Source organism: Indicator indicator, chromosome 5 (assembly GCF_027791375.1).
Source record: "Indicator indicator isolate 239-I01 chromosome 5, UM_Iind_1.1, whole genome shotgun sequence".
Classification (NCBI taxonomy): domain Eukaryota; kingdom Metazoa; phylum Chordata; class Aves; order Piciformes; family Indicatoridae; genus Indicator; species Indicator indicator.
The window spans coordinates 6,218,519-6,241,560 of NC_072014.1; the positions used below are offsets into that span (position 1 = coordinate 6,218,519).

General features: G+C 45.4%; 1 protein-coding gene across 1 annotated transcript in view; it reads left to right on the plus strand.

Annotated features, from left to right (window-relative positions):
* The window catches only part of SATB2 (SATB homeobox 2), a 134,522-nt gene that overhangs the window by 79,088 nt on the left and 32,392 nt on the right, over window positions 1-23,042 (plus strand). The window contains exons 6-8 of the mRNA XM_054381080.1: window positions 2,350-2,822; window positions 16,918-17,130; window positions 21,653-21,808. Of these exons, the coding sequence (XP_054237055.1) occupies window positions 2,350-2,822; window positions 16,918-17,130; window positions 21,653-21,808 (842 nt within the window). The remainder of the gene's footprint in view (window positions 1-2,349; window positions 2,823-16,917; window positions 17,131-21,652; window positions 21,809-23,042) is intronic.

The window sequence follows — 23,042 nt, forward strand, 5'->3', positions numbered from 1 at the left end:
AAGTCTAGTTGTGAGGCTTCCCTGCCCATGGTAGGGAGTTTGGAGTAGATGATCTCTGAGGTCACTTCCAACCTAACCCGTTCTATGATTTCCTGGCTAGCTAGAGAGTGGTGGTGTGGAGCTTTCTGTACCTGATGCTCGGGGAGGCCTGCTGATGTCATGAGGAGCAGCATTTGAGTTGTTTTTTTTTGCATTTTCAGCTAACTGGAATGCTGGATCCTTTCTCTGGCACCCTGTGAGCAATACAGCAAAAGTGATCATTTGCTGACATTTGTGCACTGCACTTCAGAGCTGGAACCTACTGCACAAATAAGCACTTACTTAGAAAATCATTGGCTTTTGTGGAGAAATGGAATTAATATTTCTCTTAGAAATGCCTTTTTTTTTTTTTTGCTTGTTTTAAAAGGTCAGTTTTAAGCAGTTATTTTTTAGATGGCTAAAGATGTGGAGTTTTCCTTTAAAAGAATGGGAAGAGTTAAAATTTCTTACAGGAAAATCCTGGTACTAATTCAACTAGTTGTAAAATTTAGTACTTGTGATGTTCTGAAGTGGCAGCTCTAAAGTTAGTAACTGTGTTTGTGTGTGTGTGTGTGTGTGTGTTCAGGGTATGACTCCCTCCCCAGTAAGAACTCAGAGCTCTCTGCCTGAGGTTAACTCTGGGAGGTGAAAAGCCTCAGCTTTCTATTTAGAAGGAAACAGAAGTAGTCATCAGTAAACTGTCATCCTGAGAATTAACTGTGTAAAGCTTCAAAGCTTTATATATAGATGAAGTTTTTAAAGAGTTCAAAGCCTTGTACAGTTGTTAATCATTATACAAGTTATAATAGTATTACTGCATTTATGGAATAAATCCTCTCTGCTTATTTGCTGAGAGCAATACCAGATGAGCTGGTGGTTTTCTGCTTGTGTGATATGTGGCCCTGAATGCTTTCAGAGCAGATCAATATAGAAATGTCTGTCCAATTGCATTGAGTGAATCACATGGAATCTGCAGCCTACTGTACAAAGGCTTCTGATTACTTAAAATTATAGAACAGTTGCACTTACATACTTGTAAGCTTTGGTTTGAAAAACAGGAGGCTGAGGGGAGGCCTCATTGTTCTCTACAACTACCTGAAAGGATGTTGTGGAGAGGTTGGTGCTGATCTCTTCTCACAGGTAATTAGTGATAGAGAAGAGGGAAATGGCCTCAAGCTGCAAGTGGGTAGGTTTAGATTGGACATTAGGAAAGAAGTTTTCACAGAAAGAGTGCTCAGGCATTGGAACATGCTGCCCAGTGAGGTGATTGAGTCACCAACCCTGGATGTGTTTAAAAGTCGTTTGGATGTGGTGCTTGGGGGTATGGTTTAGGGGTGAATCTTGCAGAGTAGGGTTGCTGGTTTGACTTGGTGATCCTGAGGGTCTCTTCCACCCTGAATGTTTCTGTGATTCGGTGATTTATTTCATAGATTCATAGAATCATAGATTCATAGGATGGAAGAGTAGGGTTGGAAGGGACCTTGAAGATCATCTAGCACCAATCCCCCTACCGTGGGCAGGGACACCTTTCACTACACCAGCTTGCTCAAGGTCTCATCCAACCTAGTCTTAAACATGTCCAGGGAGGGGACATCCACAACCTCCCTGGGCAACCAGTTCCTAATTCAAGTACACCTTTCAGGGGGAATTTTGTAATAGTGTATTTAGTTTTGCAGTTATGTGGAAACCTGCTGGAAGTTGCTGACTTAAGGTATTTGATACTGCTGACATAAGATAGTTAAAGGGCTGATATGTATCAGTAGATACACTTTGTCTCTACATTATTCTGCATAGCATGTTGGGTTTGGTAGCATGGTGTCACTTAGGGATCCTGGGTCTTTGCACCAAGAGTGGGGTGTTTTTTGAAGACAGTGAAGCCACTTTCTTTAAGGTGAGCATTTGTGCAGAAATGTTTCTGGGCACACTCACAGCAAATATTTGGAAATAGGACTTACTGCATCATTCAGGGATTCTGAAACACTGACCCCTTTGCAAAGTTACTCAAGTTTGCTGTGACAGTTTCAAAAGTTAGTGGCAGTGTAAAGGGAAATGTCCCAGCAGGGAATGAGACTGGAGAGGATTTCTGCTACTGGTTTAATAAGGAGGCTTCCTGAGCAGTGGGTGATGCCTGAAAAGTCTAAAAGAATCATAATTAATGTTGTTGCTTTTACATTGTTCTGCTTTTGCTTGTGTTTGTGAAGTTTCATGCAAGTGTAGATTTGCAAAGTAAAGCAGGTGCTGTCTTGCAGTCGCCTGCAGTAACCCTTACCTAGCCGTCCTTTTGTAAGTGCAAACTGAAATGACAGCAGACTGCTTTTTCTCTTTTAACAGTGGAAAGAGTGGAAAGAGAAAACCTTTCAGACTATTGCGTTCTTGGTCAGCGTCCCATGCACTTACCAAATATCAACCAGCTGGCAACCTTGGGAAAAACAAACGAACAGTCTCCTCATGGCCAGATTCACCACAGCACTCCAATCCGAAACCAAGTGCCAACGATGCAGACAATGATAAACCCTGGGCTCCTGTCTCCTCAGCTCAGTCCACAACTAGTGAGGCAGCAGATAGCAATGGCCCATCTGATAAACCAACAGATTGCTGTCAGCCGGCTATTGGCTCACCAGCACCCACAAGCTATCAACCAGCAGTTCTTGAATCATCCACCCATCCCTCGAGCTGTCAAACCAGAGCCATCAAATTCGTCAGTGGAAGTATCTCCAGATATCTACCAGCAAGTCAGAGATGAGCTGAAGAGAGCCAGCGTGTCTCAAGCTGTCTTTGCGAGAGTAGCCTTCAACCGCACACAGGTATCAATTTCTCTTCTACACCCAAGATGTTGTGGCTCTTGTGGGGCTGTGTGATCATTGCAGGTCAAGGAAGCTATGCCATAAAAACACATCAGAGCACCCTCCCCTTTTCCCCTCTATCTGTTTGCTAGGATTGGATAAGGGTGTTTCTTCATGCAACAGCTATGTGTTTGCAATTGGGTCACCTCTGTGCCTGAGCTTTCTTCTCTAGTAGTAACTCTGTTCATCTGAATTCTTCCCTGAGTTGTTCTCTGTGGTTATCAACTTCCACCTCTGCCCCTCCTCACAGCCAGGAAGAGGTAACAAGAGACTGTGAGGGTCAGAGGTGTCTGTGGGCTTCTGTCACTGCCTCAGTTGCTTCCTGTGGTACAGCTGATACCACAACAAGTGCTGCCAGAGGCTACTGCCACAAGGATTGTGTAAGACAAGCGTGCATGGGCCTGAAGAGTGCTTGCTGGGAGAGATGCTGCCATTTGCAGCGAGTGGTGTTTGCGTTAGTAGCTCTGACAGGTTTCTTCACTTCCTAGTGAAATGCAGATGTTAGAAGGACCAAATGACAGCATCAGCTTAAGCCTGGCACTGGGAGAACCCAGGGTGGATGCGTGTTCAGGAAGACAAGGCCGTTCACATGTATCCTGCTGCCATCCTGCTGCCATTCAAGGCATGCAAAATGTGATCTCTCAGCTCTGATAATTCATAGCAAGGCTAAAGAAATTGAAAGTGGCTTTATATTTAATATTGGTACAAATGTCTTCTGGTAGGTTCTTGAAGTCAGTTTAGCAGCAAGAGAAGAAAAAGGTGGGTGTCTCCTGGAGGTCTGTCCCTTGCCCTGTACAGTGCCTTTGTCTGTTCTCCTGGATTAATGATTTTCTTTGGCACTGCCATTTTGGAAATGCCATGTTATAGGGGAAATAATTAAAGTATGGAGCACGTTTTTATTACTTCCCTTCTTCCATTAAATTCATAAGATGGCTGCAGTCAGAAAAAACATTCACTTCCAATCAGCGTAACTTTGAGCTCTGGGGTTAGCCTTGAGGATATCAAATGAAAACTACATGGGAATGTATGAGTATTTCCTCTTTAAAATGCTGCTTTTAATTTAGAAAAGCTTTTCATCCCTCTGGGATCATAACCCTTTGTATATAAAGCCTTGTATAATCAAGGTGGATGGTATTGACAGAATGACACATTCTGAACTTGAGCAAGAGGTCAGCAGTAATGTTGCCGGTGAGAGTCTTGGCACTGTCACCAAACATGGAGCTCTGCTTTAGCCAGACTGGAAGAGCTGGGGTGATAATGGCCAAGATGCCATTAAACCAAAATGTCATTCCCCAGGAGAGGTGATTCTGCCACTCTGCTCTGGTGAGAGCTCACCTGGACTACTGTGTCCAGGTCTGGAGCCATCGATATAGGAATAACATGGACCTGATGGAGCAGGTCCAGAGAAGGGCCATGAAAATTATAAGGAGGTAGGAGCACCTCTGCTGTGAGGACAGGCTGAGGGAGCTTGGGTTGTTCAGCCTGCAGAAGAGGAGGCTCCGGGGAGACCTAATAGCAGCCTTCCAGTACCTGAAGGGGGCCTGCAAGAAGGATGGAGAGAGACTGTTTACAAAGTGATAGGACGAGGAGCAATGGCTTCAAAGTAGAAAAGAGCAGATCTAGATTGCATGTTAGGAACAGAGGTTCTTTACTATGAGGGTGGTGGAACACTGGAACAGGTTGCCCAGGGCAGTGATTGGAGCCCCATCCCTGGAGATATTCCAAGTGGGGCTTGACAGGGCTCTGGGCAGCCTGATCTAGTTGAGGATGCCCCTGCTTACTGCAGGGAGGGTTGGACTGAATGAACTTTGGAGGTCCCTTCCAACCCAGACCATTCTATGGTTCTATGATTCTAACTGGTGCATTAACTCTTCTGCTATGGTAGGAGGCAAGGTGTTGATTTGGTATGTCTAAGAAACCCCAAGCCTTTCATGGTACTGACCAAACATTGCCCGAGTTGACATTCCAGGAGAGCAGGAAAAGGTAAGCATGTGGGGCAGGCCACACTGGCCTCTGCCAAGCAATGGCACAGCACCCCATCTGCCTATGGCAGATGTACAGCAGCTACTGTAGGGATTGTGCCACACACTCAATAGATCATCTGAGATCTAGACCAAATCACCTGTCGGTGGTGAAAGAGGCTTTTTGGTCTTTGTATACCCCCTGCCCTGTTCTGGCACAGATCTAGTTGTTTTGGGACGCTAAACAGGACGTCAGGTATAACGTGGTTTCTTCCCCACCTCAGTGGCTCCTGGCAGTGTGGCTGTGGCCCAGTCATACCCAACAGCATAGGTACATACTTGTGCTTCTTTGTCCCCAGCTTTTAATTCCAACTCAGATGAAGTTTCCTTTGCATCAGAGACTGTTTTAGGTATTAAGAAGAGGTGCTCAGACAGTCAGCCTTGTGCTGCACAGTAGGTTTTCGGACATCCTACACACCGTGATGCAGAAGCAAGCTCCATGAAAGCACCTGAAGTGGAATTCCAAGTCTGCTCTCACTTCTCTGTGTTCTGGCCAAGGATCCTCTCCCTGGGACATGCAGAGGAGTGAGTTTCTCTCTGGAAATGCTTGGGGTGGTTGTGCCTCACAGGAAGTGCCAGCCTTAGAAACCTGAGGTCTGTTGTTTCTCGTGATGGTATCAAATAATAGATGCTGTGTGCCAGCCAGCTAATAACTGTATTAATCACTGTGCTGTGGGCCACTGCTTCAGCTTTCTTCCTGGTTAGCTCTGCAGTGCACATTAGCCTATAATTAAGTATAGCTTCATGAAATATGTACTGTGAGAACTGTTTAATAGATAAACTATTCTCTAATATATTTTAAAGTCCAATGACCTACATGCTCATTGCTGAAAATCCCCTCTTACTAACATTATTTCTCCCCTGAGACCTTCCATCTGAGCAAATCTGTTAAATGAAGTAGAGGAAGCTTTGATCCAAACTAGGCTAAATCCATCGTAACAAGTGGCTGCCATGCATATGTATGCATGTGTGTGTGGGAAGGAGGAACATGAGGAGGGCAGAAGCATGAGAAGTGCAATTTTATAGCTTGTGAAATGTCCAAATCTCCCTCTTCAAGTTGGAATTACATAGTTGAAGACAACAGTATTTGCCTATATACTTGTGGCCATGTTGCCTGTGCAGATGAAAACAAAGTGCTTCTGGCTCTGTGACAAATCCTCTGCATCTCCTGGGGCAGAGTGCTCTCACTGAGGTCCCACTCTGAGAGATGGACTGAACATCAGGCAGCTTTGGACCTTCTGAGTACGCAGGAAAGCTGCACAGGATATGTGGCCTGGAGCTGGCCCATGCTGTGTTTGCCATGGAGAAGGTTTCCTTCAAAAAAAGTTCCAGATTTATTTAAAAATGGGTATGAGGAACCTCAAAGTGGTGTATGACTGACCTTTCATAAATGCCTTGGGCTAATCTCTGTGCCTTGTAATTTCATCTTTAGAGAGTCAGTGTCACAACTTTGTTCTGGAATCTAAATGCAAACAGGACAGGTAGAAGAGAGTTTTCAGATGCACAGAGAAAATGCAGTTACTGAAGGTGGTTTTAATGACACCATTTCCAATGAGCAGGGAATTCCGACACAGCCTTTGAAACATGTTAAATGGTGGGGCACACTACTGTGTTCTAAGCTGGTGTAGCCCATGACCAACTCAGCTGGTATATGTTGGAGGGGCACCCTCTTAGGCTGTGTCTATTGTGGAATTCAGCAGCACTGCAGTTTTTCACTCCAGACGTGGTCCTCTCATGTGGACTGCAGTCAGTTGCTGTTCAAACTTGTCAAGAAGGTGTAGTCCAAGGAGTAGAGCTGGGGCTCTTCTGCCCTGTTCTAGGAGCCCCATTGATATGGGCACTGTGCAGGCACAGAGGATATCATGAGGGATGTTTATATTCCTGGCCCCGCACTTATCTGGCTACCACTTCCCTCCCTCCAAGGCAACAAGGGGGCTGCTGGCTGATCCAGGGAAGAGTGGATCAAGCAGTGGAGAAAGCTTGCTTATGACTAAGGTGGTTAGCTGGGCAGGAGGTTCAGCTTCTTCCTTGTGTAACTATGTTGTGCCCAAGTGGCTTTGGTGCTTTTTGATTGTATAACACCAATCTTGAGAAGAAAATAAGGAAATTAATACTGCAAATCCACAGGAGAAGTGCAGCTGTCAGTGGCAGAGCAGTTGCACCTTGCACTTGGAAGTGCCCTGTGGACACTTGCAAAAGCAGCTGAAGCTTGAAGAAGGCCGGAGTTCAGAAGTGCCTGCAAGATCTAGGCTGCAGAGGGTGAGAAGGTACAGCACTGGGTTCAGTTTTTGGTGCTGCAGTATAAAAGAGACATCAAGGTGCAGGGTCCAGAGCAGGGCAGTGAAAATGGTGAAGAGTCTGGAGAACAGGTCTGGTGAGGAGCTGCTGAGGGAATTGGGTTTGTTCAGTCTGAAGAAAAGGAGGCTGAGGGGAGACTTTCGGGTCTCCACAGCCCCCTGAAAGGAGGTTGGAATGTGGTGGTGTTTGGTCTCTCACAAGTCACAACTGATAGGACAAGAGGAAATGGCATCAAGTTCCATCAAGAGAGGTTTAGGTTAGACATTAAGAAATACTTCTATACCAAAAGGGTTCTCAAAGGCTGCCCAAGGAAGTGGTTGAATCACCATCCATGGATGTATTTAAAAGCCATCTCGATATGCTGTAGTAGTGGCCCTGGTAGAGTTAGATAATGGTTGGACTTGATGTTCTTAAAGGTCTTTTCCAACCACAGTGATTCTGTGATTCTGTAATGCGTAGAGGGAGAAGCTCTCTTCTGTTGGTCTCGGTGCATGCTGGAACATACATTATCTTCAGGCTAACTTCTCTGTGAGTTGTAGTCTCTAAAAACATAGGCACCCCTCAGGTTGGCCAGCCAAGCTACTGTGAAATGGGAGACATGACAAGGGCACTGCTGACCAAAGCTGTTACCGAGGCCATGGGCATCTTTCTGGAGGAGACTACACACATGGGTTTCGGCCGTTCTCAGGGCAGCGTCCCCGCCCCATCTCCCTTTTGCACTATAACATCTCCTAGTACCGCATTTGGGTTGCAACCAAAAGTTTGTGAAGACCAAAGCTTGCTTATCACAGGTTGTAATGCAAGGAGAAATGGGCAGGTGGTGATAGCTACAGAAGAAACAGGAGTATTTAAAGGAAATGCATGAAAAAGCTCTCTCAGATTTACCTTGTCCTTCTTAGGCAGGTTTTTTAGCAGATTCGGAGGTCCTGAAGTGATTTGTGCTCTTGAGAATTCCAGCTGGAAAATAGGTCATTTACATCCTGCTCTGCATAAGGAGAAGGAACATGCTCTCCTTCCTCTCCTCACTTGCTCAGCATCTCTCACGGCTGCCAGCTCCTGGGGCTGCAGTCAGGATGGTTTGTAAGTCGAGAGTCTAAACCATTGCTCCAGGGACCCGCTGCTCTCCAAGTGCCTAGTGGACAGCAAAGCCTATAGACTGAATGAGTGTTTCTATTCATGTATTATTTTTTAAACTTTTTTTTTTTTTGCCAATGTTTTGACATAATAGCCAAAACTAGTAACATGTTTGGGTGAGTGGCCAGTGCTTGTTTTACTGCACAGCGTCAGAAGCTGGAAATGTCTTGAACCTGAGGCTTTTGCAATGAAAGTGTTGTGATGCCAGATACAAAGAGAGCTGGATAAAAACACCCAAGCGTGTTCAGGCTGCTTGTAATTCTTCAGAAACAGAGAGTGTTGCTCCCTCCCTCCTGGCTGCCCTAGGGAGCTTACCCAGCTCTGTTCCTGCCTGCTTTTGTGGTGCTAACCTAACTTCTTGGATTGAGGAAAGCGGCAGCACAGGAGCAGGAAACTTTCAGTACCTGAAGAGGGCCTACAAGAAGGCTGGGACAGGACTTTTTACAAAGGCTTGTAGTGACAGGATGAGAGGGAATGGACTGAAGCTTGAGGAGGGCAGATTTAGAGTGGAGATGAGGAAGAAATTCTTTACAGTGAGGGTGGTGTGAGACACTGGAACAGGTTGCCCAGGGAGGTGGTTCAGGTCAGGGTGGATGAGCAAGCTGGTCTAGTGGAAGGTGTCCCTGCCCATGGCAGGGGGTTGGAAGGTCTTTAAGGTCCCTTTCAACGAAATCCATTCTGTGAATCCATGAAACTTTGCCAGTCACCAGAGAACTGGAATTTATGAAGAAATAAACTAAACTGATCCACATTGTTCAAGGGATTCAGTTACACCTTGGCTGCAGCAATGGGTTGAGCTGTGGGGGAACGAAGGATCAATGCTGGATGGTGCCCTAGCTTCTGGTATGGCTGTGCACAGGTCAAAGCAACAAGGAAGGGGGTAATAAGTCTTCTGTGGTGTGCAAAGGGGTCACAGGCTAGTTACAGTGGGGTTGGAGGCTCCAAGGGTAGGAGCAAGTTGGTAAGGAGGCTCCAAAGAAAAACTTTGGAGACAATCAAGGAGGGAGGGAACTCATCATTTATGTCTAATTCTATGTTCTTTGGCAAAATAACCCCAGATCAGATTGAATATTAGAAGACATTTATATCCATCAAACACTGGAACAGGATCCCTAGGAAGGTGATTGAAAGACATGTAGATGTGGTGCTGAGAGACATGGTTTAGCACCTGGTGTGGCAGTTAGATGATGATTGAACTTTGAGATCTTTTCCAAGTGAAACAATTCTATGACTCTGTGAAACTGAAGTGGGAGCAGAAGGGGGTCCTCTAAGAGGCTTTATGATTAGAAGTAGGGTAGTATGGGAACACTGGAACAGGGAAGTAGTTGAGGCCCCAGCTCTGCATATATTCAAGGTGAGGCTCGACAGGGCTCTGGACAACCTGATCTCATTGAGGATGCTCCTGCTTACTGCAGAGGGGCTTGGATTAGATGACCTTTGGAGGTCCCTTCCAACCCAAACCATTTTATGATTCTATGAAGTAACTAACCCTTGCATCTCTACTTGCTTGTGAGCCAGATCCTGGACAGAACGCTTTTTGCAAATAATTTTCTCCTTAAATAGGAGAAAGAGAACTGGCTTTAATGTTCTGCCTGGTACCTAGTGAGACAGCCATGCTGCCTTCACCACTATGGTGTCTACCCATTGTGCCCAGACTTTCAGTTACCAAGGCTTCTGGTTTTGGTTTTGGGGTATGTGTTTGTTGCTTCCACCACCCTGAAAACTCTCTCTTACTGCAAGAAGCTCTTTCATGCTGCCTGCTTGTTTTGTTGTTGCGTGAATTGTGGCACAAGCAGCATTCTCCCAGGAAAGAAGGCAGTCTGTAAGGAAGTGCTTAATTTAATAAATTGCAGATTTTTTGGTACATGAGATATTTGTTCCAACAGTGGGTTTTGCACTGCCCAAAATTTCAGTTTCAATTAAGTTAATTGTATTCAATAGGCTGAATGAAAAGATCTTAAGTAGCATGTGAGTCAGGCTTTCAGAATGTGAGCTTGGAGGAGCACTCAGCTGATGCACAGCAGTCCTGAGCTTGGGAAACAAATGCATGGGCGCTGAGGGTGCACCAGCTGTCTTGCTCCTTTTTCCAGCATAGAATCATAGAATGGTTTATGTTGGAAGGGACTTCAAAAGTCATCTAGTCCAACCCGCTCTGCAGTCAGCGGGGACATCTTCAGCTAGATCAGGCTGCCCAGAGCCCTGTTGAGCCTCACCTTGAATATCCCCAGGGATGGGGCCTCAACCACCTCCCATGGCAACCTGTTCCGGTACAAATGTCTCACATGCACCTCATCTAAATATTACCACTTAGTGGATGCAGGTGGTCTGTCTTCCTCTGCCTCCCCTCTCTTCCCCATGCACCCACATTCAGCTCCACATGCACATCCTGTCTTCCCTCATAAAAAGAGAAGCCATAATAAGAGGCTTTATTAAACTAATGCAATAATGGCATTTTCTTTGAGGATTTAAACACTTCATTTTTAATAATAAAAATCAAATTGTCTTGTTGCATCCTGTATAAGTTTTATTCAAATCAGCCTCTAAATGCTTTGTGCCTAAGCAGCTCTCTCCTGAGATGTGTGTGTTTTAGCATCAGTTAAATGAGTTTAAGAAGGAGGCTCATCCTCTGGTTGTAGGCAGTGAATTTGGAGATCAGGAGATTTCTTTTAAATGAGGGACTGAAGTGGTGTGTTCATCGAATCATAGAGTGGCTTAACATGGAAGGCACTGCAGAGATCATCTACTCCAACCTCACTGCCATGGGCAGCGATGCCTCACAACTAGACTTGGTTGCCCAATGCCAGAGGCCTTCAACACCTCCAGGGAGGAAGCATCCACAACCTCCCCGGGCAACCTGTTCCGGAGTCTCACCACCCTCCTGCTGAAGAACTTCTTCCTAACATCCAGTCTAAACCTATTCTCCCTCACCTTATAAACCATTCCCCCTTGTCCTGTTGCTTAGACACCCTTATGAAAAGTCCCTCTCCAGCCTTCCTGTAGGCTTCCTTCAGGTATTGGAAGGCAGCTGTAAGGTCACCCCAGAATCTTCTCTTCTCCAGGGTTAACAACCCCAGCTCCCTCAGCTTATCCTCACAGCAGAGGTGCTCCAGCTCTTGGATCATCTTCGTGGGAATGGGGACACCCGAACTGGACACAGTATTCAAGGTGGGGTCTCACCAGAGCAGAATAAGGAGGCAGAATCACCTCTCTTGCCCTTCTGGCCACAGTCCTCATTGATGCAGCCTAGGATATGGTTTGCCTTCTGGGCTGCAGCTGCACTGCAGGGCACTGGGAGATAACTGGTTCTGAGAGGTCACTGCTTCAGCTGCAGGGCTGCCCAGGCCAACCTACCTCCTCTAGCTCTCAATCACAAGTAGCAGATAAGTTTAAATTTTAACAGTCATTTTAGCCTGGCAAAATCAAGTTGTTGTATGCTGAAGGCAGGATTTCAGTGCAGTTCAGGAGGGGTGAGCAGCTAACCAGATGTGCTCAGAGTGCTGCCTTCTGTGCTGGGAAGCGGCCTTGTGCTGGACCATGGTGCTGTGCATGGACAGCTTTCCATCCCTGGCACTTGAGGTTCAGCTCTTGAATCTGAGTAAATCTCTTGTTTTCTGAGCCTCATCAGAGCTGCATTGATACCTCATGAGAAGCAGGATAGCTTTTCTAGTGAGACTGTCACTGGGCTTAAAATACTTGGAGTCTTAAGAACTGCAGAGCACCATTTTTCTAGCATTTCAGCATTTTCTCTGTTGCTTTTGGCAATGGCTGCAGTATGGAGAGGCACAAATAAACCGAAAGTATGAGAAATACATTCATGCTTTCTTAGTCAATTATGTATACAATCCCCTTATACAGAGCATAAAAATGGAGGTGTAGCACATTAGTGGGGTTTATTTAAGTTTTGCCTTGGGTAGCACTCCAGTTGTCCAAAGCCTGCTCTGAACCTTCTTAACCTCAGTGCCTACTCATAAACACGCTGCTTAGATCTGCCCGAAGGGGAGCATGTCTCCCGTCCAGGTCGTTAGACCTGATGCATGAGCTCGTGGCCAGTGCCTGCTGCTTGATGGCCCTCATCCTCCTCTGTCCCCAGGATGTTGGTGTCTGTGCTGCCCTCCCACATGACCTCCTCACCCCCTGTGCAGATTGTTTTTGAACAACTCTGGTTACTGAACTGTCCTGCATTCAGTTGCTGGTAGTGAAGTCTGCTGTGTCCCACTGGCATCTCATTTACACTCTTTCCAGACCTGAGCCAAAGTCCTTTGAGAAGAGGGCAGGAAGGTTTTGCTCAAGCTTTTTTGTAGGCTTTGGTCAAGCCTTTGTGTTGGCTTTGAAGAGAGGTCAGCTGGTCCTTTGGACACATGACTCAATTTGAACAACATTTGCATTACATCCTACTGCATCATCTTTTAGAAGTTGGTCCTTTGGACATATGACTCATTTTGAACAACATTTGCTCTACATCCTACTGCATCATCTTTTAGAAGTTGCTGCAAAAGGTTTCTTGCCCATGTGGTTTGAGTTCTTTGTCCTGGAAATCCTGTACTTAATAAACAGAAAAGAAATGAGTTCGCAAATGGGTTTTCAGAAGATGAGTGCAAAGCACATCTCCCTTGATGGTGACTTTGCTGTCTTGAAGGACTTCATTTCAGCTAGATTGAAGAAAAAAAACCCACGAGCAAAATTCCTCCTGCCTTAAATAAATCCAACCACTGTTTTATTTTGGTTGGACGTGTGTTTCTTCCTCCATCACTAGCATTACTTTTAAAAGTCAGTTATGGATCCAGTGAGTAACATGAAAAAATGGAGCATGTTCTAAAGGTGAGTAAAGCTGTGCCTGCACAGGGCCCTCATCTCAGGTTGAGCACACACCTTGTTTGCAGAACTTTTCATCAGCTACCTCTTCAGCAGCTGGCTTAAAAGTGATGCACAGGAGTGGAAAATCAAAGCTGTTACCAAGCCACATGTCCTGAAATGTACCCTGAAAGCTGTATTAAGTATAGACGGTTCTGTTTGGCTATTTAAAATCAGTTGGAGACTTTCTAGTCCCTGAAGATTTTCTTGTAGGTTTGCAGAGTTGGTTACTCTGCAAACTGCCAATATTTAATTCATTCCTTTTTATTCTTTTTTAAATGTGAGATGTAAGTAAGTCAGAATGAGCTAATTTAGCCAATGGAATTTTATAACAAATGTACAAATGCTGTGGGTTTCCCTCCCTCACCCCCTCCAGCAGAAACATAATTTGCAGAAATGAAAACACTCACTGGCTGGCTTTAGGGTTTTCTCAAAAATAGAAACATTCAGGTTTGTCTGGCTGGGCTGGCTTCCTCACCACACACCTGGTGTATATCACTTTAAAAAATGCATTATGCCTCATTAAATTACAATTAAATGAAATCACGATCATTTGTTTTTCTGGAAGGAAGATGTTTTGCATATTGAAAGCCTAATTTGTTGCAGGTGACAAAAAGGCTGCACAGATTATTTAATATCACTTTATTTTTTATAATGCTCACTGGTAAGTGTATACTTCAGTAGATCAGAATTATATTATTGCTCTCCAGATACTTTATTTTATTGTCCTACACTATCACTCAGCTATCTAGCCACTGTTGCTTACAAGCATTGTTTATCTTCAGTTGCATGAGGACACAAGATTTCTCCCTCTGACTCAGTCTTCTTGTGATGTGCTGTGCCCTGCTGTTTACGTGGCTCCCATGCTGCCAAAGCACTTGGGAAGCTGCAGAAAAACTCTCTTTGCTACCAGGTTTTCTACCTGCAGGGCACCAGGAAGAAGGGCTCAGCCTCTGCAAGGGGCTGTCTCTTTTGTGGTGCTGGAGCAGGGAACTGGACTCCCTCCCTGAAAGCGAGGTACCCAGCAGCTGGACAGCCTGGTGATTGACTGAGCAGCAGTTCAAAACACTGCTGCAGCCCTGTGGCAGGGGTGAGACCCTTGTACAAACAAGGGGCATAGGCTTGGTTTCAGAACTACCAAATCAGCATTCTGAAATTCCTGTGCTGAATTCTTTCAGCAGGGTATAAGAATTGGGGCTGTTCAGTAGCGAGGAGGCTCCGGGCAGACCATAGAGCTACATTTCAATATCTGAAGGGGACCTGCAGGAAGGCTGGGGAAGCACTGTCTAGAAGGGTTTGTAGCAGTAGGATGAGGGGCAATGGTTTGAAACTGAAGCTGAGTAGATTTAGGCTGGATATAAGGAAGAAGTTGTTTACAATGGGAGTGGTGAGATATTGGAACAGGCTGCTCTGGGATGCAGTTGAGGCCCTGTCCCTAGAGACGTTCAAGATCAGAGTTGATGTGGCCCTGGGCAGCCTGATCTAGTTGGAGGTGTCCCTGCTGTGACTGTAGGGGTGTTGGATGAGATGACCTTTGAGGGTCCCTTCCAGACCGATGCAATCTGTGAATCTGTGAATGATCAGAGCCACCATATGGTGATGAATCGGCCTCTAAGCACAACAGTTGGTATCTCAAGCAGTGAGATAATTCTTAGTACCATGACCAAGCCACTTCTACCTGTGAGCCTCTGATTTACATAGACAGTCAATGACTGCCCTGAAAAGTAATTGCTGGCAAGCTTTCACCATACGTCTCTGCTCTCCATTTTTGAAATTGGACCATAAATTTAGCCAGGCTAAGAATAGAGGGAGAAAAGGCTGTCTTAGAGTCAGCTCCAGTAGCTTTCAGGTACCTTTCTTTCAACCCAAGTTCATTAATTCTTTATCTTTTCTTTAAAAAAAAAAAAGTTACGTATCCTTTAAAAGACCCAGGAAATTAAGAATTTAGAGAATCTGTGGAACTGATATTTCATTTATTTACTGCATTAGGAGAAGTTTCCCCTGGCTTTAAGGGAAAATTATAACAGGGAGTTGCTGTATTGGACATGGGATCATGCAAGTCATGGCTTCAAAGCTTCTGTAATGCCCTTTTTTTGTTCATCTCCCTCAGCCTGTTGGACTGGCAGATTCTGGAAAGTTCTTCAGCATGTCCCTAGCTTCTCAGAGGGGTGGTAAACCCCGATGAAGAAGCCAAGTATGAGCATGAAGTTGTGATGAGGTCACAGAGAATACCAAAGGCCAACCTGGCACCTTCTTCAAACTTTTCCCTAGTACAGACCTTCTTCACCAGCCAAGTTCTCTCTCTGATCCCATTTCTGACTGGAGGCCCCCTCCATGGCTCCACTCCCAGCTTCAGTCCTTCTGGTAACTACTCAGATAATTGCAGGAAAATGTAATTGGGAATCTCTTAGCTTAATTATGTAGATGAGGAACTGAAAAGACGGAGCCGTGTGCAGCCTGCCTTCAGGTTCTGTTTGGAGCTGGTTTTGAGCACGTCTGGTGTAAAGCTTTCAGCCATGTGTTTTAACATCAGTGTTTGATAGCAGACAAATGCAGGTACAGAGGTGCTGTTTGCTGGGCTGCTGGTTTTGTCAGGAAGTCTGGCAAATAAGATCAATGTATGCTAAAAATGTTGGCATTTTTGGGTAATTGGCCGGCTGTAGTACAGTGTCCCAGTAGCTTCTGTGGGCCCTTATCGAGCCGTGTGTGATGCCATTAACTTCTAGATTATCTGTGGAACTGTTGTACAGTTATGCAGGAATTTGATCCCATCGTTTGATTGAGAATCATAGACTTGTCAGGGCTGGAAGAGACCTCAAGGATCATCTGGTTCCAACCCTCCTGCCTTGGGTAGGGACATCTCTCACTAGATCAGGTTGCTCAGAGCCTCATTCAGGATGGCCTTAACTTTTAGGGATGGGGCTTCTACCATCTCCCTGGGCAGCCTATTCCATTGTCTCACCACCCTCATGGTGAAGAACTTCTTTAAGCCTGGTTTAATTGCATTTTCATCTCTCTCAACTCCCTTTTGTTTGCCTCTTTTTTTTTCTTCCTTTTTTTTTTTTTTTTTTTTCCTTGGGTGGGGGGAAGTGCTGTGCTTATTATCTCCTGGAATGATAGCTTTGGTAAAATCCAAGTGAACATGGTATCATCTTGTGGTATGAACCCTTTGGCAGAAGAGAATGGGTTAAATCCCTAAAGCTGGATTCTAAGGCTTTATTACTGCTTCATCTTTCTCCTCTCAGAAATGATTGTCCAGAACAAAATGAATGGACTGTAACATCAGAAAGCAGTCAAATGTTTTTCTTTATAAACCTCCTGCACTGTTTAAATGTCGAGACTAAATTTACCAGCCTTGGCAGATTTGTCAGAGATGAAGAAGACTGCCAAGTGTTCCCAGCTCCAAGTAGAGAGAGAGAGAGAGAGAGACTGATCTAACAGCTCCTAAAATATTTGTAGCAAGCACCTGGTGGTAGCTGCAATTTCTTCTACCCAGTGCACCTACCTTCCTTTCCAACATCTCCATACTCAGCTTATTGCAGTGCCAGAATAGGACAGTCCCAAAATAAACCCCAGCCCCCAGAAGACAAACACTTTCCTACAAAACATCCCCTCGGGGAGAGCCCATGAGACTCTGATGCAGGTTCTCAGTATTGCAACTCAGCTGATTATACTAAACAAACGTTAAAAAAAACCAACACATGACTGGGCTCCTTTTTTTTTTTTTTTTTTTTGGTAATTTTTTGAACCAGGGCTTGTTGTCAGAGATCCTGCGTAAAGAAGAAGACCCTAGGACAGCTTCCCAGTCCCTGCTGGTAAACTTAAGGGCAATGCAGAATTTCCTCAACTTGCCTGACTCGGAGCGGGATCGCATCTATCAGGACGAGAGAGAGAGAAGTATGAACCCCAATGTGAGCATGGTGTCTTCAGCTGCCAGCAGCCCAAGCTCCTCCAGAACTCCCCAGGTAAGATGCAGTCCCTTGTCACTTTTTGTGGTGTGGATTAGTCCAGGGAAGGAGTTCCTCTCCACCCTTCTGCTGTCTGTTGCTCTCCTTGCCCAGATAAGTTCTGGAAATCCTTTTGTATGGTTTGGAGTGGCTGTTAAAATTTTGACATTTAGTGGATTTCAACTGGACGTTGTGATGATGACTGTAGCTTTAATCAATGCCATAAATGCAGAGAAGTATGTAACAGTGGTGCCTGAAAGAGTGTGTGTGGGTGTTACATGCAGGCTGTTGATCCATGTCCACTGAATGTCTGTTACCGAATAGATTGTAGAAAAGAGTGCAATGACTTTTATCTGTGTTCATTGCATCCTGCTGAATGCAGAGGATGTTTGTTGGCTTATGGAGAGGTTCATATAAAAAGTGTGTAGTGAAAAGAGGTCAACAGTGAACTCACTAATAGACATTGATAGACATTAGCATGCTCTGTATTCTACATAGGAGATCACAGTCCTTCAGTGAGAGGCTTACATGAAGAATCATCTGAAGTACTGAAAGCAGAAATGGGCAGGGTGCTGGGAGGGAAGATGATGTTTCACAGCTCCAAACCAGCTCTCATCTCATTGACTTGACTTCATGTGTTTATTAACGCGTGGTTGCCACCCACTTCCCTGATTAGATGGTTCCTTTGCACTAAGAAAGAGCATTCACATGCTGCACCATAACAGTCTTCCCCTTACACCAGACTGCTTGTGGTCCCAGACACACTCTGAAAGAGCGAGGGTGCCTGCGCAGGGTGATGATTAACTCCTGGCATGACATTTGCCTGACTTGAGCTTGAAATGTCTGCCTGTGCAGACAAGACAGGTCAGTTCCAGCACTTCTCTTGAGTTTTGGTGCTCAACTAACCCTTCTGCTTTGGTGCTCTCACAAGTACATGGTCTGTGAAGTCTTGGGCTGCTTTAGCTGTGCTTATAACCACAGTTTGCTGAGCACTTCTCATGGAATTCCTTAGCCACAGCTGCTAAAAATAAGTAAGCATTGACAGGGGGTCACACACAGTTTTACATGCAGACAGATCAACCTTGAGGAAGATGTGTTGATTTTGTGGAAACCCTTGAGTTTGTTCAGTGGAACCTGGGTGTTTGGGTACACTCTAGTACTGTACATGATGTCAAGCACTGTTTGCACTGAAAGCACGTATATCCTGCCAACCCAGATTTGACACCAAATTTTTATTACACGGGAAACTTGGTGTGTACCTCCGATCTTTTGTAGTGAAAATAAAAGCATAAAGGGAACTGCTTTAACATTTGAGTAGTGTAGCCCCTTTCTGTGTTTTCATGTATTCATGAAGGAAGAAGCTTATTCCTACGTAGATTTCTTGCAACTAGAATCAAATAAAGAGGAAACAGAAGGAAATGGAGAATGTAGATGCAATCTGGTGAGAATAAAAATTGGAAATTGGATCTGTTGACCCACCTCATTCTTCTGTTGAAATGTGACGTTTCCCCATGTTTTAGCCACAGCCACAGCTAAAACATCATTTAAAATAATGGAAATTCTGCCTGTATTTTTGAGAGCCAAATGTTGCTAGAAAGCCATACACTAGAAGTACAAAGCAGCCCATCCTTGCCTTATTTCGGCTGGAAGAATCAGTGCAATATTGTGAGGTTTTTAATCAGCCAAAGCAGCACACAAAGGTTTTCGTACCCAGTGCCTGCTGGATAACATCTCCCCAGCCCTCACAGGGCCAACACTAGTCAGCACAGGTGCTGTTTTGACAACTTGGACACCTCTGCAGATGAGGCTGCTTCCCAGCTCCCGGGCAGCCAGCACGGCTACTCTGCTTGCCCATATGCCCGGTATGAGTTCTGACGAGACGAGTGCCACCCTCACAGCAATGCTCAGCAGTGTCACTTCCACAGCAGGTATGTCACCTACCCCAGAGCAGGGTGCATTGAGGCACCAGTGGTAGAAACTGCACTGTCCTTTCAGGAATTGTGAGGGTGTTGGGGAAGTTGATGGGATGGCATTTGGAAAAGTGGTTTCCATGGATACCGATCTCCTGCGGCAGTACTTCTGGGAATGGTTCTCGAGTGTGCTGAGTAGGAGAGCAATGGCAGACACCTGTGGAAGCACTGGTGTCAGGGCACAAATTGAGCAACCCAGTCCAGCTCTCCTGAACTCTGAGCCAGCCCCAGGCTCCCCTGCTCAGTACCTGCCCCAAAGTGAGAATGGCAGATGGATCTGGCAGCTGAGAGCGAGTGCTTTGGGAAAGAGGCTCGGAGCTGCTGGGAGGTACTGCATGCACACAGCGGGCCAGGCTCACGGGTGGCTTCCAGTGCTCTGTGCATACAAACACTTCTTTTTTCCCCACTCTTTGCAATGAGACATTTCAGTCATGGCAAACCCCTTAATATCCAGGTGGGGATTGAATCTAGGCCTCTAAAATGAAATACTTCCATCTGCTGACTGTGATATTGGGGGTGATACTTGGCCTACCTGTTTCAGTTATGAAATTAAAAATGATGCAACTTTCAGGGTGTGTAGGGCTGTTTTTTTTTCTCATGTGGAGCTGGCAGCATAGGAGACCCATGCAGGATGGAGCTGTATTTTAAATCTTCCTTTTACATGCCAATTTTATTCTTCTCAGGATCTCCAGCCTCTGTACTGCCCTTTGAGGCTTTGGTGACCTTGGCTGCTGTGCTAGCCAAAGGCTCCAGTGACTGGGAAGGCTTTTTTTGTAACCATCAAAGCACTGCAGGGCCCTTGGTAAAATTAAGCTCCATTAAATGAGTCCGACAGACTTTGACTGTCCTCTTCCTTCCCAAGATCTTGTTGTTTTCCTGTTTCCCACAATTGCCTTAACTCTCATCTATCTGTGAACGCTGATTTTCAGAGTGTGCTGTTCCTGTCAGTCCACCCCTCAGGCTGTGACTGGCCTGTGTTCGCAGCTGGTGGATGGTGGTGGCTTTGAGCACTAGTGTCCCAATGGGCATGGGCAGGCTCTGGTCTGCCCCAGCTTCCCCCCACCTGCCCCTGCCCAAATGTAGGGGGCTAGCCTTAGCAGGAGAATCTTAGGCCCTTTGCATGTGCCTGCAAAGGGAACCGGTGAACTTGAAGGGTAAGAAAGGGAGAAGATGCAGACTAGTTAAAGCTTTATCTGGAAGCAGTAGACAAAGCAATTAGTCTTGATTGCTGTCTTGATTGGATTTTGACTCTGTTATTAATGTGGCCTTTGGTACTAAAAAGATGTAAGGGAGAGGAAGATTTGGAGGAGGGCAAAGCACAAGGAGAAGTTCAGAAGGTTTGGTTTTGCCTAGTTAATCTTCCCATTAACAAATGGGCATTTGGGCATATCTGCATGGTTAAAAATTAACATGCGATGTACTCTAGCAGGCTCAACTCTGACACAGAAATGGGAGCCAGCTGAAAAGGTTTAGAATTGGGCCAAATAGCTGAATGTCAGCAGGGTTTATGGGAGGTTTGGATCTCTGGAGAAGTGTGAGCTTTGCCACCTGGGCTGCTTTGTTTTCTCAGGCCTTTACACTGCAGGAGAAAGCAGATTTTTGTGTCAGTAACCTACGTGTTTCCCTTAGAAGACGTAAGGGACAGTGAGCAGCCCTGGGATCCCTTCTTTGCACTTCGAAAGCGAATGTGATCTGTCTCTCCAAGGGGCTGCCAGCATGTTCTGGGGACTGCCACAGCCAAGGGGCTATAAAAACCCCATCTTGTAGCAGTCTGAACTGTATTGAAGGAAGCCTTGTAGGAGTAGTCCAGCTGGGGAAGGTACTGGCAGCGTCCCTTATTGTCCTTCATTTGTCACAGAAGCTGATGGGAAATCATTCAATTAAAAGGAGTGCAGTGGAATACACAAAATCTCAATATGAGTTTAGGAGAATGAGGGCAGCACATCAAAGGCATGCCAAAGCCCAGCTTTGTGAAATGATTTATTTTTTTTTTCATTTCCACTGATTTCCTAGGTGAAATTAGGTGACTGTCTGGCTAGCATAATGATGATAAGGCTGGGAAGCTATAGGCACTCAAATGACATACGTATAGCTTTAATAAAGGATGAGGGAGACTTGAGGGAGTGCATTAAATTGAGTAATAATTTATTATTTAGAGACCTCTACCCATTTACTCATTTTTTCTGGGAGAATTGGCTCTTCCTCCGAGGTGTAGGCCACTTTTAGAGAGGGGGGGAGAAGGTAGGGGCTGGTGCCCCTGTCGCAGCCGCTCGCTGGCAAAGCCAAGCGGAGCAGCCCCGTGCCCTGGCTACCTGTCCTGTGCTTGAGCTGCTTCATGAAGCTGCTGGGAGGGAGCAGGAGAGCGTTGACAGGGCCCTGCATGTCCTATAGGAATGCACTGCAATTATTTCCAATCACAATTAACCTGATTAGAATAACGGACAGGAAGTGTCCCTCTGTAGCTAATGCAGTTTGGCATCAGCTGACTGAAATCCTCTGATAATTTCTGCACAGATGGCTGGGCTGAAAGCAGCACTTTTTTAATTATTATTTTCATGGTCTCTTGGTAGGCCAAAACCTCGACACCAACAACAGACCTCCCTATTAAGGCGGACGGCGCCAACGTCAACATCACAGCTGCCATTTATGACGAGATCCAGCAGGAGATGAAAAGGGCCAAGGTATCTCAAGCTCTGTTTGCCAAAGTGGCTGCCAATAAAAGTCAGGTGAGTGGTGGAGGGGATTTTCATTGTCATGGGGCTTTTTGGGGTTTTGTTTTTCAGGCAAACTCTGGAGTTGGAACTAGACCTATCTCCTCTTCCCACCAATAAAATTACATCTGTTCCTGCAATAATAATAATCTGCATCTCTGGGGAGACTGTCGTGTTTTTGGCTTTCGCCTGCTGAAGTGGTTTCCTTTTCCCTTTTAAAATAGGGCTGAGGAAAGGATCAGCTCACAGGCCAAGCTTCTCCCCTTTGTGCAAACACACAATCCTTTGCCCACTTGTGTGTATGACTTACACCTCTGCTGGTGGGACCGGGACCTTTCAAAATGATGGTATCCTTCTCATTTGGCAGGCAAAGAAATGGTTTTACCAAGTGATTAGCTGAGGGAGGGCAATAGGAAGCTGTGTATTAGGCAGGTGTTTCCCCTTTATTTTCATGTTGTATGTGCTGCATACAGTATTGCCATGTGAATAATTCACATCAGATCCAATTGTTGTTACAAAAAGACATGAGAGGGCACTGCAGCAAGTTTTCCTGGATTAATTTCCACCTTGGGTGTAAAAAATACATGTGGGCAAACCTAGGTGGGGGTGAAATTTTTGAAAGGAATCCATTAATTTAAAAATTTCATCCAACTCTTTAAAAAAATATAACACACCAGAAGGGGTTTTGTAGAAAGGAGGACAGAGAGAGGTTTTTTTGTGGGGAGGGCAGCAAGTGGATTAGAGTCTATCAGAAGGAATTGTTTGCTCAGTGAAGAGGGCTGCTTCATGTCCTGGATGGAATTACTCAGTTGGGTGAGGAAAGGGCATCAATATGCACACAAATGTGTCTGTGACAGGGTGGGGTAGAAGGATCTAGATGCACACACCCTGCAAAATGCAATACTTTCTTGCCCTCTGTGCAGGGAAATAGCATCATAGTCTTTAAAGTAGACGTAAAATAAGAGGTTGAACGGCGTGTAAACAATGCACCAAAGGCTGTCAGAGCTCATGGGAGAGCCTTGTCCTTGTTAAAGATATTGTGTCTTGACATACAGAGGTCTGATTCATTTTTCCTTCCTCATTTAATCATTAATTTTCTCGGCCTCTTGCTTTCTCTTGTCAGGGTGCAGGGGTTACAGCCCACAACCCCTCTGCCCCCCAACAAAATCCCAGTCACAGTATGAAATACATAAAAGGAAAATACCATGGAACCCTCTTAAACTGTTAAATGCATAAAAATCTCATGTAC